The 19173-nt window shown below is 41.2% G+C and overlaps 1 protein-coding gene across 2 annotated transcripts in view; it reads right to left on the bottom strand.

The window, feature by feature from the left end:
* Positions 1-19173, bottom strand: part of ZFPM2 (zinc finger protein, FOG family member 2) — a 626625-nt gene that overhangs the window by 354304 nt on the left and 253148 nt on the right. For both annotated transcript variants that reach the window (XM_073590173.1, XM_073590174.1), the window contains exon 4: positions 9400-9524. In XM_073590173.1, the coding sequence (XP_073446274.1) occupies positions 9400-9524 (125 nt within the window). The remainder of the gene's footprint in view (positions 1-9399; positions 9525-19173) is intronic.

Below are 19173 nucleotides of genomic sequence, written 5' to 3'. Positions count from 1 at the left end.
GCGCGGGCACTGGCACAGGGTCCCTCATAGTGCAATCAAGTGTCTCTGATGGTGGTGGTGCACACCCGCCATCAGACACACCGCTGTACTATGAGGGGCCCAGTGCCAGTACCGACGCCCACGAGTGGGCCCCCCTTGCTTGGCCAGGGCCCCAGCATTTGCAATCTTTACCTCTCCCTGCTCCTCCGCTGTGTAATCTGGGCCGTCAAATCCATACTGTGCCTGACACCGTCTGAGCCTGCCTCCTGAGACATATATTTTGAATGTGTACGCTATCCATACATGTTATCCGGGGATACGGTACCCCTTCTAACCTTTGTGCAATGACGTGCAATCCATACTGGGCCTAACACCGTCTGAGCCTGCCTCATGCTGTATAGATATATATTTTGAATGTGTACGCTATCCATACATGTTATCCGGGGATACGGTACCCCTTCTAACCTTTGTGCAATGACGTGCAATCCATACTGGGCCTAACACCGTCTGGGCCTGCCTCATGCTGTATAGACATATATTTTGAATGTGTACGCTATCCATACATGTTATCCGGGGATACGGTACCCCTTCTAACCTTTGTGCAATGACGTGCAATCCATACTGGGCCTAACACCGTCTGAGCCTGCCTCATGCTGTATAGACATATATTTTGAATGTGTACGCTATCCATACATGTTATCCGGGGATACGGTACCCCTTCTAACCTTTGTGCAATGATGTGCAATCCATACTGGGCCTAACACCGTCTGAGCCTGCCTCATGCTGTATAGACATATATTTTGAATGTGTACGCTATCCATACATGTTATCCGGGGATACGGTACCCCTTCTAACCTTTGTGCAATGACGTGCAATCCATACTGGGCCTAACACCGTCTGAGCCTGCCTCATGCTGTATAGACATATATTTTGAATGTGTACGCTATCCATACATGTTATCCGGGGATACGGTACCCCTTCTAACCTTTGTGCAATGACGTGCAATCCATACTGGGCCTAACACCGTCTGAGCCTGCCTCATGCTGTATAGACATATATTTTGAATGTGTACGCTATCCATACATGTTATCCGGGGATACGGTACCCCTTCTAACCTTTGTGCAATGACGTGCAATCCATACTTGGCCTAACACCGTCTGAGCCTGCCTCATGCTGTATAGACATATATTTTGAATGTGTACGCTATCCATACATGTTATCCAGGGATACGGTACCCTTTCTAACTTTTGTGCAATCACGTGCAATCCATACTGGGCGTGAGAACGGCTGGCGAGCTGTTAAGCAAGCTACAGCACCTGTCCAGACAAGTACAGGGATTCCCTAGCGAGGAGACTTATTTGATTGTTTTCTATGTTGGGACAGCAATTTTTGGGGAGCACTATACTCTGGAGAATGATAGATGGGGCCCACCATACACTGGAACATTCCAAAGGTGGACATCAGACACTGGAGCAGCATTTACAGGTCCCATTATACACTAGAGCAGTAGAAATGGGGCCCATTATGTTTGGAGCATTATTTGGGCCCATAAGACAGTGGAGCTTCATCCATGGGGACCAACATATACTGTAGCATTATGTGGAGCTCATCATATACTGTTTCAAACATTATATGGGACCAATGATTTTGTATGGAGAAATAGATGGGCCTCGTCATGAGATGTAAAAAGTGAGGTATTTTTCATTGTACTATACCGCTATTTCTCTGCCGTATCGGAGCATGATGAGTTGTGGTATGTGTTAAAGGGGCGCTCTTTCGCCCAGGGCACATGAAAACCTGCAGCCAGCCCCCCCCCCCCCACAAATTTAGCCAAATAACCCCCATTTTTCATTGCGTAACTTGTATTATGAAGTTAATTAAGGTTGACAAGCTTAAGTAAGAAGAATTGATGCTTTTGGCATTCAAATGGGCACTGTAGGTGTGTTTCCTGTCCTCCTCTCACTGCCGACTTTTATTCCCCATTGACTTACATTGGGTTTCGTGTTTCGGGACGACCCCGACTTTTCCCTATAATCGGACGATCTTGCTCGACCCGACTTTTGGAAAAGTCGGGTTTCACGAAACGAAACGCGACCCTAAAAAAGCAAAAGTCGCTCAACTCTAGTTACAGGTGCTTCTCACAAAATTAGAATATCGTCAAAAAGTTAATTTATTTCAGTTCTTCAATACAAAAAGTGAAACTCAAATTATATAGAGTCATTACACACAGAGTGATCTATTTCACGTGTTTATTTCTGTTAATGTTGATGATTATGACTTACAGCCAATGAGAACCCAAAAGTCATTATCTCAGTAAATTAGAATAATTAACAAAAACCACCTGCAAAGGCGTCTTAAGAGTTTACAAAAGGTCCCTTAGTCTTTTTCAGTAGGCTCCACAATCATGGGGAAGACTGCTGACTGGACAGATGTCCAGAAGGCAGTCATTGACACACTCCACAAGGAGGATAAGCAACAAAAGGTCACTGCTAATGAAGTGTTGTATCCAAGCATATTAGTGTTTAACAGAAATAAACACTTGAAATAGATCACTCTGTGTGTAATCACTTTATATAATATATGAGTTTCACTTTTTGTATTGAAGAACTGAAATAAATTAATTTTTTGATGATATTCTAATTTTGTGATAAGCATCTGTATATAGTATTTGAGTCCAATACAATGACTTGCTACAGGTATAAGACTCTCCTGACTCACACTGTTTGTCTGTATTATCTGTGATAGCTCTGTGCAGAGTCTCAGTATAATCTATGATATGCAGCTTCAGCCTGTCTCTCCTTTCTCCTGCTTGTAAGAGCTGACAGGGAGAAACATATCACAAGCAGGAGGCTGGAGAGAAGGGTTGAAACTACTTCACATAGAATGTACTGAGATTTAGCATAATGAGGAGATAGCAGTTCAGTGTCACTGATCTATCAATTACTTTCCCATAGATTGGACTCAAAGCTGAACAACAGCAATGCAATGAGTTGTTGCTTTCCCTCTTAGATTATGTAACATGCATTAAAGAACAATATTAGTAGGAAAGATTACATAAATGTTTTGATGCCCCAAAATTGTAAAAGTATTCTAGGAGTAATGCCTTTATAGGCTAACCAGAAGAATTATTTTTTGCAAACGTTCAGAACACAGAGGTTCCTTCTTCAGGCTGGTTTAGAAAGAAGGAATTAGCATGGGAGACAACCGAGAAATGGCACATAAAAAAGAGATACCCATGCAAAGGTGCCAACACTCTTTAGTAGTAGTTTATGCTGCACTACGTAGGTAAGAAACATTACTAGAGTACAGATGGGTACCTTGAAAATTCTGGGACACAATGTAGAAAAGGCCCCTCACTTTCCACATGCTGATTATAATACTGGTGTGTTATGTAGTAATTGAGCCTTGGGTGACCTCCGGGGCCTATGTGCATCTACTATCTCTGCACCCACTATAGCTTTTTCTCCAGTGGTATACACAAGAGATGTGTTAATAGTACTAGGTAATTAAAGCTTGGGATCCAAATTACACACAGAAAACCCCAGAGATATGTTGTTTTCTCTCTATCTGATGTATCCCACGATAAAATCACATTATTTTATTGTAGTTTTGCACGGTCATGGAGCAGCATTTTCTTATGTCTTGTTCTGATAGATCCATGAATTAAAGGTTTGATAAGAGTAACAATGATGTAAATGCCATGCTAAGATCAACGATACGCAGTTATTCTTTATTCTTACTCCGATAAACTTATATATTATATCGGCAAGGACTGTGTTATTCACATGAAGAATACCAGCGACATGAGGGGATAAGCTATTTTAAGCATCTTTGTGTCGAATGAAGAAGGAAAAAGCCCTATAATACAGGCGACCACGTGCCGACAATAGGAGCATCATGCATATTCCAGGATCCTGGAAGCCCCTTACATAGATAGCACTCCTTTTTTTAGTCCTCTAATCACAATATTTCTATCACACAGCTGACAATAGGCTATTGAAGTCGCACATTGAACTTATTCCCAGTAGTTCGCTTGTAGATCAACGACAGCGCATGTAAAAACCTCACAACTTCCCCCAACACCGTGTAAAACAAATACAAATTATAGATTTGAGACAAGGGAGCTTTTATAGAAAGAAACTCTTCATCCAAGCTCAGGTGTTATGATGGAGATGTTTATACATTCTGTTTATCACGTACTGTATGATATTCTTCTTATTGTTACTATTATTATTATCTATTATTATTTTTTCATTTTTGCGCTTTTGTTTTTCAGATAGCAGAAAAGCAGCACTATGTCAGATACGTACAAAATATGAATAATATTTTTTTGATTTATCAGTTCTCCTTACGCACAAGCTGCTCCCCTGTCATAATTGTCAAGAAGTGTTGCCCAACTTTTAGTGCTGTTCTCATGGATCAAAGTGTTTTACTTATTATGTGAAAGATTTGGTACACCATGGCTATGCCAGCTTTTGGTTGACTTGTTTAATGCCAATATATTGCAGCAAAATTTTGGCACAATTTTGGCACACATTGGCAAGTGTACGCCGCTCTTCTTTTCCCCTAGCCATGCCCAATCACTAAAGACTGCCACCTTTTCTAGTCCTTGCCTAGTGAAGCACAATTTTTTGAAATTTTCAATTTACTCGAGTTCTTGGTCATAAATGAAGCCAAAATTAAAAAAAAAAGTAGTATGGAATTCAGGGAAAGATGAATGCACACATTATGATTTTGTTTAATGACGCTGATAGGCATCACCACATACCTGTTAAATATCCCAATTATACATTGTATTTGCCCCTTTTTTTTGTACTTAAAACTGATGCATGAGAAAAATATTTGTTTTCTTAACAAGATTTTTTTAAGCTTTTGATGTAACTTTAAGGCGTATGCTCAAGTTTGAAAGTTTTCCCTTATCAACAGGATAAGGGATTGCTTTCCAAACGGTGGATTTCGATCAGTGGAGCCCCAGCGATCTTGAAAGCGGCAGTCGATCTTGCCAACTGCCACTCCATTGACACAACAGTTTAAATCGGGCGGCTGTTATCCTTCGTTTTGACTGATCGTACCCATACCCATGTTATACTATGGGGCTGTGCACGTCTCATTTATTCCTTGGGCAGAGTGGTCCAAGGAAAAAACGATCGACAAGTCCGTTATGGTCAGATCAAAATCAGCAATGCAAGTCTATGGGTCTAAGTCTAAGGGGTCTGTGGAAAACATCGAACCGCACTCAGATGACATCCAAGTGTGGTCTGATTTTCACAGATTAACTTAATGGAAAAGGTGGAGAAACTTGTTTTTATTTTTTTTTCTCTTCACCTCAGAGAAAAAAGAATCCCACTATGATCAAACTCTGATAAGATTCTGGTTAGCGCAATCGGAAAATATTTTTCAGAGGGCGAGAAAACTGTTGTGTGACTCTAACCTCAACGGGAGCACCGGAGATTGGCGAGTGCTGCGCTAGACTGGTCTTCGGCTCACTCATTAGAATGGATGGAGCGGCAGTGTGCATGTTCGGAAATGCTGGAGGCACCAGCAGTCGGACCCCCAGCAATTGGAAAATGATCCCATATGTTGTGGATAGGGAATAACTTTCAAAACTTGAGAATATCCTTTTAGGACATCCTAAGCAATGTACTAGTAATTTGTGGATAATTTCAAAGTAGCAATGTACTGCACTGCTCATGGTAGGGTGCCCAATAAAACCAATGGGTCTGCATGCCACCCATTTTTTTGGATGAGCTGGAAGCCTCTTTCTATTAGCTAAAAGAGCAGTAAGCAATACTTTATTACTCAGCAACAAATTTCTCATTAGATTCTAATAAAATACTAGTTTTTTTGAGAATTTAGCTGCAAAACAATGATGGAAACGGTTTTGTTACTTCCACATATTAGACAGCAGTTCTGAGAAATGACTTACTACATGGTCTTGATGTGTATTGGACAGGCTTCCATACCTATTATCAGCAGCCTCCGAATCCTTTTTAAAGTACATACTATCAGTGGCATCTAACAGCTCAGGGTAAGGAGCTTTTCTCACCAAGAACCTTCTAAATGTCCTTTGTTAAAAAGGTCTCACATCTGAAAAGTCATTTCAACTTACACGATTCACAACTAGGATTAGTATATATAAAGACGAAGTTAAACATGGAGAATCGATTGGTAAAGAGTCATTGGGCTCCCTAGATGATGCACTTGGTGCAAAAAATATATCCCATTTACAATCTGTTCGTCAATAAATATGCACATTATGAGGATTGTATGGTTTGGACAATCTTGTCATAGACTGCTGACTAAACACACTACATTGCTGGGGAACCACAACCCCTACTCAAGATCAGCTCAGGGGATCCAGAGTTATTTACTGCTTCTTTAGGAGACCTGATGAACATCTTTATGCCTACATTGGTTTGTATTGGACATAGGTGGTCATCCAAGGGTGGGAGCCTCATTCAATGGAGGTCTTAGCTATAGTTAATAGACAGAATCATTGCAAGGGGATCTTCTCTACTAACCAAAAATGTCCTAGTTAAGGTGACCCTATAGCTTAGATGAATCTTAGACAAACCCTCTTGCCAACCATATAATTAGTATGCTGGTGGTTTGACTTTCCTTCAATGGTAGATGTCCGGGGAAAGATGGGTCAGACATGCCCAATCCATTTTTTTATCAAGAGGATATGATGTATAGAGGTATTTGGCAGTACCTTGTTCAACTCTCTATTATAAACACATGCACAGTTAAATAAACTTGCACCTGTATGAAGGGCAAGAAAAAAATAGAAGTTGGTGTTAAGGAGGTTTACTATTTAGATTGGATTTCTACTAAGTGTCATAGTCCTAGTAAAGTCAAAATTGCTACTGCTGCTAAGGGTATTCCCTTGAAAATAAATTACGGGAACTGTTTCACTTTTCTCCATAAGTGAGTCCCAGCTTTAATCAAAGCACAAGTCCCAACTTTCATCAGTTCCTGCGCTAGTTCATTTTGTTGAAGAGTCTATACTTTGGAGAACGTTAGAAGATCAAGATCAAAGTTGATGATGTGGAAAATACTAATAAGGTCACTAATCGCTTGTAGAACCTAATCATTGTCCTAAAATCAAAGTAGGCAATGGGGAATAGTTGTGTTTTGACCTTTTTTGCATTGGGTAATGTTGATAATGGTTATTTGCTTGTCGTAGGGTGGTCAATAAAATCAATGAGTGTTCATGCCACCCACTGTTTTTGATGAGCTGGAAGCCTCTTTCTATTAGCTAGACATGGAAAGAGCAGTCAACAATTCTTTGTTACTCAGTACCAAATTTCTCACTAGGTTCTTTAGTGGATTTTGCTGCTATATCATTGTTATTGCAATATTTATGGCAGCCACTATATGGACTTTGTATCTAGATGCATGCGGTTCTGTATCTGAGCCTTAGTTAACTATGCAACCTCTCTTCTGCACATTGCATCTGTACTGAATGCTCTGCAGAATGAACTCCATGTACAGATGTGGTTTTATATTGAGTACTTTGCAAACATTAAATCAAACCCAGAGTGTTGTGTATATGCAGTGAAATTCAGTCCCTCCATGATACAAAAAAGTAACAAACACTTAACCATAATATAAATCACAATAAACATAAAAAAAAATTAAAAAATAACACGTAAAAGAAATACTGTATAAAAAAGAAAAGAAAAGAAAATGAAGACCAGGGATATGGGAGAATTCTTTAGAATTTAAATTTTCAAAATTTTAAGAAAATTGTCACTTCCTGTCTACACAAAAGTGAAGAAGAAGGATATTACCCCAAACCTTGCCTTAAATATGAAGAACCTGTTATATGCAGGGATACCAGGATTTCTAGAAAATCTATAGTATACAGACCAATGACAAGCAGCGGTAGCACGGCATCTGTCATATTCAAAGAGCCTGGATGTAGAGTCAGGAACGGCTTAAGACATCAGTAATATGGTGCATTGTACTGTAGCTGCATTCATAAATTCATAATTGAACAGTTCAGCCAGTTGGAACCACATATTTAGAAATTTACATTCTAATATTTTCACAAGAAAAAATGCTTAACGTGACGCCGGGCTCTTAATCCACCCTGTTATTTTCCAGCACAGACCTTGGTGATATGCTCTATGCTCTTCTATGTAATTCTTCCCAAACTTATCACACATCTGCCATGCCACCACCTCAAAATCATTAATTCGAGAATGGCCACGATATGGGCAAAAAGAAGAACATTAACATAAACTTATTTTCTGGAGTCTTCTAAATCTTCTGCTGTTTTATAAGCCTCGTGTCTTAGTGTCCTCTTGGTTGATTTTATTGCAATTCCCTATTAAAGTCCTACTAACAGGATTGATACTGGCGTGACCTAAGTATAGAGTAGGATAGGCATATGGAATTCAGATATAACCATCATGAAGATACACAGGCTGTTTTAGGATATACTCTTTATTGGCTTAGGGCTTGAGGCTTCCATATACATTAGACTAAATTTTGTTGGAACCGGCCAAACATATAGTGTGTCTGAGGGACTTTAGACTCTTTCCCAAAAGATGATGTTGAAGGAGTGAAGGATTGGGCTGTTGTATCTGCTGTTAGACATCGGTCAGAAATATCTGGCAGTGGCTTTCTCTTTTTCTGTTGAAGATACATGAATGCTTATGTGTCCTTGGGAAGTCAGAAGAGATAGCTGTCTGCTGACTAAACGTGTGGCTAATTCATGTGTAGGACCAGAGTTAGACTGGACATCCAAAGGGATAAGAACCATTGGTAGGCCAAGGTTTGGACCGAATTACGTGTCATAAGTGTTCTATAGAAAGTGACTCTGTTTGGACCTGGCTTTGAAGCTAGTCACGTGCCACTAGTATCCTTTTTGTGCGTTACCATACACCCTTTTATGACTCACAGATGATGTCTCCTCTGTGTTCATCATGTTACCAATGTTCCAATATGACATTGATCAATGGCATACATCGATGAGAGATAGCTCCATAGAATTAATTGACACCCCTTACTATGCTTTAGCCATCGACAAAGTAGTGTTTTTTTTCCTCATCTTTCTATTTTTCTTGACCCTTCTACTTCTCAAGATAAAAATCCTGCATAGGTTCTCAGCAACCAATAACAATATGGATGGAATCAACTAATGCTGGGTTAACTCTCTACATGGGCATCATAAAGGCTGCATAAGCTGAACTGTACACTCTTTGACAGAACACAGGCCTGTAATCTAATGTCAGACTGAAAGCTCAATGGTACCTACAATTCCCTGCAGCTTTGTAAAATAATATTGTATCTACTCAATTCCTGAAGATGAGGTTGAACAAATGTTTTGTGCTAGTCATCATTTAGGATTAATAGGACTATAGAAACATTAACATACATTTAATGCATTGGCTGATTCAAATTACCACATACCAAAATGTTGTTATCATTGTTCAAGTCCATCTTGCCTGCAAAGGGCCCCCAAGTTGTTCCAACTGGAAGCTGTTGTCGACTCTGGATCTTGCGTTCTCCGTCCTTCTGGAAAGCTTCCAACTCTCCTGCAGACACAGAAATGTAGACATGTGCTGAACACTTTCACTTTCCTTGACAACAGCCTCGTCCTCCCCTTTGTTTGTATTACAAGTTCCTTATTATCGATGCCAACAGGATGAGAATGTCTTTAATATGGTTGTCAAGGCGAGCATCTGCAGATTCGCTATGACATACACATTTTTGTATATTTTAATTGTAAAATACAGTTTAGGTTATTATACTGCATCCATGGAGTCCACAGTGGAGCAAGCATGGAGACTACATTGTAAATATACTGACTTAGAGAGATAGTCTAGTCTATAAAACCTATCTCCAAATATTAATCAGAGTTAGTAGAGGGAAGTTTAGGTAACTTATTTAAGCCAGAGCAACTACAAAGAGAACGTCCTAAGCCCTCCATACACATTAAATGGCCATTGGACGAACACTGCTTTGGCCGATTGTTTAGCCCACAGCCATCTCAGATGCTTCTCCCATACAAAGGAGCGCTCCCTACCTCAGCCAATAGCACCCGTATTCTCTAAGAGAAAGTCAACGACTTTCATGGTGATCAGTGGCTTATCTACGGTAGAACATTGGGATCGGAAGTCCGAAATCGAACCTGTTCATTTTACATCTTTCCCCGCCATCAATCAGTCGATGTTCCCATACAAATCAGGCCATAGTCCAAACCCGTAGATATTGTCAGGTTCAACCAACATTAGTCTAATGTATACGGGGGCCTTAAAATTGTCAACTAAATGGTGGCTCAGCCGATCATTCAGCCAGCAGACATCACTTCCAATCCTCCCATACACATGAGCCCTCATTTGGCTAAGCCCTCTTGTTTTTTCTACTAGACAAGTCTAGGGACAGCTAATCTCCGGAAGGATCAGGACATCAGCAATCCGAAATTGGATATGTCCAGTCAACATCTCCTCCAGCAATCATTTCTGAGGGGCCCCATACAAAATAGACTGTCGGCTGAACCCGCCGATATCATTAGGTTTGGCTGACATTAGTCTAATGTTTATTAGGGCCCTAAGTCTAAACAAAGCAGGTCTCGCAGTTGTAGAGACAACATTAGCCAAATGGGGAGCCATAGAAGCCCTGGTACCAGAAGCTTGTGGCAAATGGAAACCTTGACTTATGAATCTTCCCAGCGCACGCACTGTGCGATGCCTGTATTTGCCTGTTTCTGAGCCGGGATCGGAGGGTATGAATATTATACATACTCCCATCCAGAGCCCCACTAGTGGGAGCAGCCTCACTCCATACATTTATACAGCCCGCTCCATAACTTGTGCTGGTGAGATTTATAAGTCTGCATCAGTTTGGACCATACAACCCCTTTAATAATAATTTATAGCATTGTTATTTAATAAATAAAACATTTATTATTGAGGCTATGTGCCCACGCTAGCGTTTTTAAACGCTCAGGAAAAGGATCCCCTTTCCCAGAAAACGCGCGTCTTTTTCCGCACGTTTCTTGGGCGGTTTTTGACGCGTTTTTGACGCATTTTTTGACACGCGATTTCTGGGAACATTGGGGATGGCTAAAAACGCTGAGCAATGCGGGAATTAATGAGCATGCTGCGTTTTTAGCCACTAAGCAATTCCTGAGCGGTTAAAAATGCATGCATTGGCACAAAAAGCCAAAAACGCATGCTAATTAATTTGATGCATCTTTTAAGCATTTCTGCAGCATCTGATCCGGCACAAACACTGTGGAAACGCTTAACAAAACGCATCGTGGGCACACAGCCTAACAGTACAGGCAGGCAATGTGTCGATCTGCTTGTCATCTCCCTACTTCTCCCAACATCTACCATATGTCAGGAAGGTTTGTATAGAGTGGGTTGTTTTCATCAGTTTAACCCCTTACATGTCAACTATGGCATCTAACTGGTTAGATGGGGGGCCTTTGTTACTCCTATTGGACTCTCATGACATTATCACCGGAAGATGGACAGTGTTTTAATGGCAGCCAGAGGCCCACAGATGGGTCATCTTTGAACCTTTCTCTATTGGGTCCCCCAATTTCAATGTGCATTTCTATGTGCACCACTGGCTATTACATTACTTTATGTATGTGGAGTTGTTATCATCACTGCACATCGTCACTAGCACTTGAGCTCTATATGGTGTTGGTTACTTGGTGTTTCTTGCTGTTTAGGCATTGCTTAATATTTTTGTAGTGTACGGTGATGGAATTTTAGGCAACTGTATTAAAGTATTTGACCAGAATGTGGCATCATTTGAGCACCATATTGAATAATGCCTATATGGTTATTTGTGCACTGTATAACTAGATGCCAATATTTGTAGATGTAGGCGCCAACAGCATGTGCTACAATGGGCACAATCCAATGTAAAAGTTTCCTACACATTAGATAGAAGTCAGCCACATCCACTGATCTATCTGACGTGTATGGGGATCCCCTGACTGCCCCCAAACATGTTACATCTTGGAACCTATGGTTTGGGTAGCTGGAATTCAATCACCCAATGTTTTTGTTTGGTGGGGAGATAAGACGTCTTCAAAGAACACCCGGGAACGCTCAATGCATGAGGAGGTCGGGATTGCTGTCTATCTGGCCATCTATTCTAATGAGTATGGCTTTTAGGCCATTCTTGACTCCGGAAGACCAAAATTGTCTCTGCATTTCTCAGACAGTCCATCAACCTGAATGTAAACGGATTGCCGGGACAAAGCAGCAGAACAAGCTGCAATCAGTTTAGCTTTGGAGGACCTTACTCCCCAAGAAAACAATAATTGACATTAGTATAGCCCTTCATAGGAGCTTTATACACTAAACGGTAACATATTTTTAATTAGGATTATTTAAAAATGTGATTTATTATTTAGTTTGCATGCTTTGGACCTTAAAAAGGTTTAAGCTATTAGCAAAAAAAAGCAGATATCCAATATGAAATCTATAAGAAATAGATTAAAATGGTCCAGAAAAGAATATCCAGATGAGAAATACACTCTTATTTATTGGATTAGCCAGATTTAGAGGTCAGGAAATCTGTAGTCTCCTCTTATTCATAGGCAAAGCCCAACTGGAAACAAAGCAAATTAAAACACACCATAAAAGACAAGGGAGCCGATAAGAGCGAGGCTGACATCATTCAAAACTAATTTTATCTCAACTCTCGTCTGCTTCTGCTGTGGGGACATGTAAGCAAATGTGATTTGATCACCGAAATGTCCAAACTTACACGTGTGAATCTCAGCGGTTTATAATTTGGAGGGGATAAGTTTATACAATGTGGCTATGCTTGTCTCATTATCCCTGTGATTATCTGCTCATGCCAAGTGGAAAAGCAATATCATCTTGCTGAACATTCCTCACCACTGACTCAATGTATTGAACGGACCTTGTTTTTTTGCATGTGACTGTCTCCGTGAACAGATTTGTGTTTATGACATTGCCTATAAAAGGCAGACATGGCTCATCCATCAAAATTAAAATTTGGAGGCGGAGGTGTAACCTCCAATTCGGGGTCCCAGTACAAAATTTGGGGTTGTACTAAGTTTCAAAATTATCATCTAACTGAAGGATAAGAGTTTGCTTCCTGATGGTTGGGATGGACATTAGGGAGATCATTTTTAGTATCAGACAAACCCATTAAGTGTATATTGTACAATATTAACCAATTGGGGGTACGTTGTACATTCAATTTAAAGCACTCTAAACATTTTTTCTTGTTCGCTTCTCCAAATATTTTTTGCTTCTTCTTTTGTGGGGGGTTCACTCATGTGATCATTGGGACGGGAGCAGGAAGTACTTTCTCATACATAATATTTGTCCTGCGACGTGTGTATAGAGATCTGGAAGGCAGAGATGCTAGCAAACCATCTCTGCCTTCTGTATATGGAATCTGACTTTAACAGCTGGCTCACCGCTCCTTCAGCTTAGCAATCTCTGCAAAAACTTTGCAAGGATGTTCTAACATGCCTTTGCAGAGACATACAGTCATGGTCGAAAGTGTTGCCACCCTTGAAATTGTTTCAGAAGAATAAGTATTTCTCCCTGAAAATTATTGCAATTGCACACGCTTTGTTATACACATGTTTATGTCCTTGGTGTGAATTGTAACAACACAGGTGTTTAATGGGATTTAGAGCTGGACTCATTGCTGACCACTTCAGATCTGTCCAGCGCAATGTGATTTTCTGGACTTTTTTTTAGATTCTGTCTCTCACAGTTGAAATGCACATACAGTACAAAAAAGTACAGACCTCTCCATTCTTTGTAGGTGGGAAAACTTGCAAAATCGACAGTGTATGAAATGTGGTACTTATTTTCCCCACTGTAAGTGTTTAGTAAGAGCACCACTGACCAGTGTAGAAAAACACAATTTGGTAAAAAAAAAATTATATACATAGTCATACAAGAAGTAAAACACATCATCAAAAATGGTAAATAATCTGATTCAAATTATGTCTTATTTTCTGATATATTCCCTTTACATATTCACTAATGATAAAAAAACCCTTATTTTAATTGCTTTAATTTGTATTTCATATATCAATAGTACGCATGGAAATAGGCAATTTTGTAATATATCTTGTCAGAGAAATTTGCTTCTTTCTCCTCCTGAATTCATGGGTATAATCTGTATTCAGTGAAGATGGATTTCCCCATTACTGAGATAGGAGATGACAGTTGGTGCTTCTAAAATTCTATGGAAGGGGAGGAGCTGGAGGCAGACACAGTTCTCCTGAAGTGACAGTTACAGTTCTCCATACAAGTTTATGAGTACCAACTATCATCTCTTATCTCAGTAGTGGAAAAGTCTATTTTCACTGAAAACAGATTCCACTCAGGAAATGAGAATTTTGCAAATGTATGATCAGTTCAAGTAGAGAAAGAAGCAGATTTCTCTGATAAGATATAGTACAAAGTTTCCTATTTTCACATGTACAATAAATTAATGGAAAAAAAAATAAACGAGAATTACTCTTAATTAGTGATGAGTGAACATGCTCGTATATTATGTTCGAGTCCCCGCGGCTGCATGATTTGTGGCTGTTAGCCTGAACACATGTGGGGATTGCCTGTTTATTAGGGAATCCCCACTTGTGTTCAGACTAACAGCCACAAATCATGCAGCCGCAGGGACTCAAACATAATATATGAGTACGCCCAAGATACTCTGATAACACCCAGCATGCTCTGGTAAGACATTATCTGAGCACGTTCACTCATCACTACTCATGATCAATATTTTCCAAAATACTTCCTGCATAAAGAGAACATAAACAGCCCATGAAGGAATACATTGTTTACTCAGTCTGTTCCAACCGAATATTGGATTTCTATATCTAAAGAATAAATGGTACATAACAAAAGGAATGCAACCAGGACACCATCTGCACATAATCTGACTCTTCCTCCATTTGTTTCCATAACTTTCACGATTATTCAAATGCTTATGGAAAGAACAAATATGTTTCTATGAAATTATTCTCAGAGCTAAATGATGAATAAAAGAATGATGGCAATCTATACATGTAATTGCCTTAAATTGTCTGTCATCTACTTCCGTCTGGATATCCCCGAATCTCGCAATCCACTGTGCCGCATCGGAAGTACACCGACCGCCATTTTGGTACACCCAAGTGATGCCACTCGGATCCAGGACGCAGCTGCGATCCCGACCTCCCAGCTGCGCTCAGATCCAGGCCACTGCTACGATCCCAACTGCTGCTGGGATCCAGGCTGCCACTGCAATCCTGACCGCCACTGGGATCCCGGCCGCTGCTTGGATCCAAGCCGCCGCTCGGATCCCAGCTGCCACTCGGATACAGGCTGCCGCTGCAATCCCGAACGCTGCTGCGATCCTGAACGCCGCTGCGATACCGACCACCACCCAGGCCATCGCTGCGATCCCAACCGCTGCTGGGATCCCAGCTGCCGCTGGGATCCAGGCTGCCGCTGCGATCCTGATCGCCGCTGGAATCCTGGCCGCTGCTTGGATCCCAGCCGCCTCTCAGATCCAGGCCACCGCTGCAATCACGAGGCTGTGAAAGAGGTATAATGAGGGGTATAATGAGAGGGGTGTAATGAAGGGGGTATAATGAGAGGGTGTAATGAGTGGGTGTAATGAGAGGGTGTAATGAGGGGGGAGTAATGAGTGTGCCGTGAGAGGGTGTAATGGGGGGAGTAATGAGAGGGATGCCGTCGCACCCCCGCCAGGACCCACCGCCTGACTACACACGCCGGATCCCGCCGCTGCCTGCCCATCCACCTCCGTGCAGTCACAGCTGGCTGGAAAGACTGCGGCTTGAGGCGTGTGCTGGAGATTGGGTGCAGCCACCCTCTGGTGGCGCCGCACACCATCTCCAGCACAGGCCGCAAAACATTGTCTTTCCTGCCGGCTATGAGAGGGGTGTAACGAGAGGGTGTAATGAGGGGGAAGTAATGAGAGGGATGCCGCCGCCGGACCCCCGCCAGGACCCACCACCTGACTACATGTGCTGGATCCCGCGGCTGCCTGCCCACCCACCTCCATGTAGTCACAGCCGGAAGGAAAGAGCGCGGCATGAGGCCTGTGCTGGAGATTTTGTGCGGCCACCCACTGATGGCACCGCACACCATCTCCAGCACAGGCCGCAAAACACCGTCTTTCCTGCCGGTTGTGACTGCACGGAAGTGGGTAGGCTGCCACCCCCAGCACCACAAAGCTGCCCCATCATGATGTTACTACCCTCCCGATGCAATAGCATTGGGCACACATATAGTTATATAATATTTCTTAAATACTTGACAAAATCAGTGATGCCAGAGTTCTGCATCTGGCAAATATCAGATAAAAAGAAAAACAGAAATAAAATCAACGTAACTCTATTTTCATTTTTTCCCACCAAGTATGGGTTTAAGAAAAAACATGGATCCCAAAAACATGTTAGGTAGTTGTGTACAGGAAATCAGCAAGTTAAAGATGTTTCCTTCCCATCGTCAACATTTTGAGAACTGGTGATACACCTTCCTGATGTGGAGTGCAAAGTTGTGCGCTCGACAAACCAGCTTTCCATGTGCAGACTAACGTGGGCTGATATCCACGTGTTCAGTCAATGGTTTATTGTGGAATCTAACTTTGTCTCCGATAGATGATGCCAGGTGGGATAAGGATCTAGTATTTCCAATTTTGGACTTCTTATCCTTTTGTTTTCTAAAAGATAAATCGCCACCAGATATGTCTGGCAGTGGTTCTCTCATATAGAACACAGGAGCGCTTGTCAGATTGATCATTCCTTTGCAAAGAGTTGTTGGGAGAGATAGATGCTAGCTAAATGATCAGCTGGAAATTTTTTCGGGCGACAGCAATCTAAAGTGAGTGGATCACTCTCTCTTTTCACACCCCAACTCTGTCATACACTGGGGTGCTCATGTGTTTTCTACGAGAGAGCCACTGCCAGACATATCTGGTGGCGACTTATCTCTTATAGAACAAAAGGATCAGCATTTTGAAATCAGGTTATGGTGTGCTGGATTTTTATACCACAAAGTCATGTCTTGGGGAAAAGTTGGTTGAACCTTTTCGATATCAGAGCATTTGGACTTTAGGCCAAAAGATCAAAGTGTAAAATCAGTGATAAAGTGGCAGGCATTGCTATAATGATACTAATTCTGTAATGTACATTTGTGAACTTTTGATTTATAGGAAATGACAAAAGGGCAGATTTCATAAACCAAGTCCTCCACCCAGGATCACTCCTCATCATGAAGCTGCAACGTTACTCTACCTCTAAAAAAGGGTTATACAACTAGATGCAAAAAAAGGGGGAATAAAGGCTGTTGGAAACTGAAGAAGATGGTAGTTTTCTCTAATAAGATGACAGAATCTGTCTATAAATATGCTAGTAAGAGGGCAAATTATTTCTGCTTTGAGTCTAGAAACTGTCATGATCCAGGTCGGGGGTTTGCTTTCTGCTTCCCGAACTGGTCAGGTCCTAAACATTGCCTTGGCCAAACAACTTGGCTAGGCCCACACTACTTTTATTTTACACTGCAATCACAGCTACTGTATGCCTGTGACTACAATGCACTCCAGCAGCCTCAATACGCTTCTATGTGCATCCTGAGGGATACATATCGACCCTCGCATGTGATCCCCTCACTGCTTCATAACTAAATATATACACAATATATTTATGTATAGTTATGCATTAATATATGGCATTATATATCATTGCTGCATAGCATCTTTATCAACGACAACATAGAGTCCCAGTTTTTTATACCTACATTTGTCTTGGTTTAACCACTGTTTCAGACTGAGGATAACGTGCTGCTGAGAACAATGGCAGTCGATGTGTACAGAGCAATCAAATACTGATCGTCCGGTGCATTGGAAGTGCAGTCGTCATGTCTAAACAGGTTATTAAATGGCCTCCAATCACCAAACATGTAGCCAGCTGGCGATTGTGTACTTGCCACGATCACGTAGTGTAAAAGCTCCTTGATTGTGAATATCTTGGCCGATCATAGAGTGTCTTAAGGTGCCCAGACACACGACACAAAAGTTAACAGAAATGTATAATTTATATGATAACAAATGTTCAGCAGAACTAAAGATATATTATTATGAACTGGAACGAAGTCAGATAATTTAGACATTACACTGATGACTAAACCCAACAGAAAAAAAAATCATTATTTATGGACAAAATGTGAAACTGCTCCTACACATTGCATCTATACCAGCATATGCTCCGGCTTATTTCTATGGTTTTGCTATAGTTTGCTGTACAAACGGGGGTGTGGATCCCCTTTCTGAGCTAGGCATTTCATCTTTATAGCTTCCCATGAATGGGTGTCTGACCAGTCAAGCCTCTATCCTGCTCTGCTAGATTTTAATACTAGAGATAGGATATGACCATTCTGATGGATACACCTTGTCATGGAGGGATGGCTAGTTATTATTATTTATTATTTATTTATATTGCACCATTGAGTCCATGGTGCTAGACCTAAGGGGTTACATACAAATTACAGATATCACTTACAGTAAGCAAACTAACAATGACAGACTGATACAGAGGGGAGAGAGGACAGTAGGTTGGGGGTTTGCTGCAGCTCCATTGATGGTGAGGCGGTAGCTCCAGTAGTGGTGAGGAGGCAGCGGGGTCATTGCAGGCTGTAAGCTTTGCTGAAGAGGTGGGTTTTCAGGTCCAGTCTGAAGGATCCGATTGTGGGTGTTAGTTGGACGTGTTGGGGCAAAGAATTCCAGAGGATAGGAATTCTTGGATGGCTTTTACCCTTTTTTGATCAAAATATTATCCTACGTAATTTACATGTACTATGACTATTTACTTATTTACTTACTGTAGGGTACATGCTCATTTTGTTATTCTTCTTGGGTTTTATCTGTCTATTGGCCACAACTCGAATGTGTTCCTTCATATTGCATGTATACCAGCTTATGCTGCAGCTCATTTCTTTGGATTTGCAATACACTAATGACCATACCATTAAAAATCTTCAATGTTTAAAGGCCACCATACATATCAGACTAGTGTCAGCTGAACCCATCAATATAGAAACCACAAAAACTCAAAAACCACAAAAACACTAGTGCACGCCCTTATCATTTCCCGCCTAGACTACTGCAACCTCCTATTCTCTGGCCTCCCCTCTAGCACTCTGGCATCACTCCAAT

Source organism: Dendrobates tinctorius, unplaced genomic scaffold, assembly GCF_039654945.1.
Source record: "Dendrobates tinctorius isolate UK_male_01 unplaced genomic scaffold, ASM3965494v1 ptg000116l, whole genome shotgun sequence".
Classification (NCBI taxonomy): Eukaryota; Metazoa; Chordata; class Amphibia; order Anura; family Dendrobatidae; genus Dendrobates; species Dendrobates tinctorius.
Note: the sequence above shows the minus strand (reverse complement) of the source record. Positions and strands in the feature narration are given on the sequence as shown.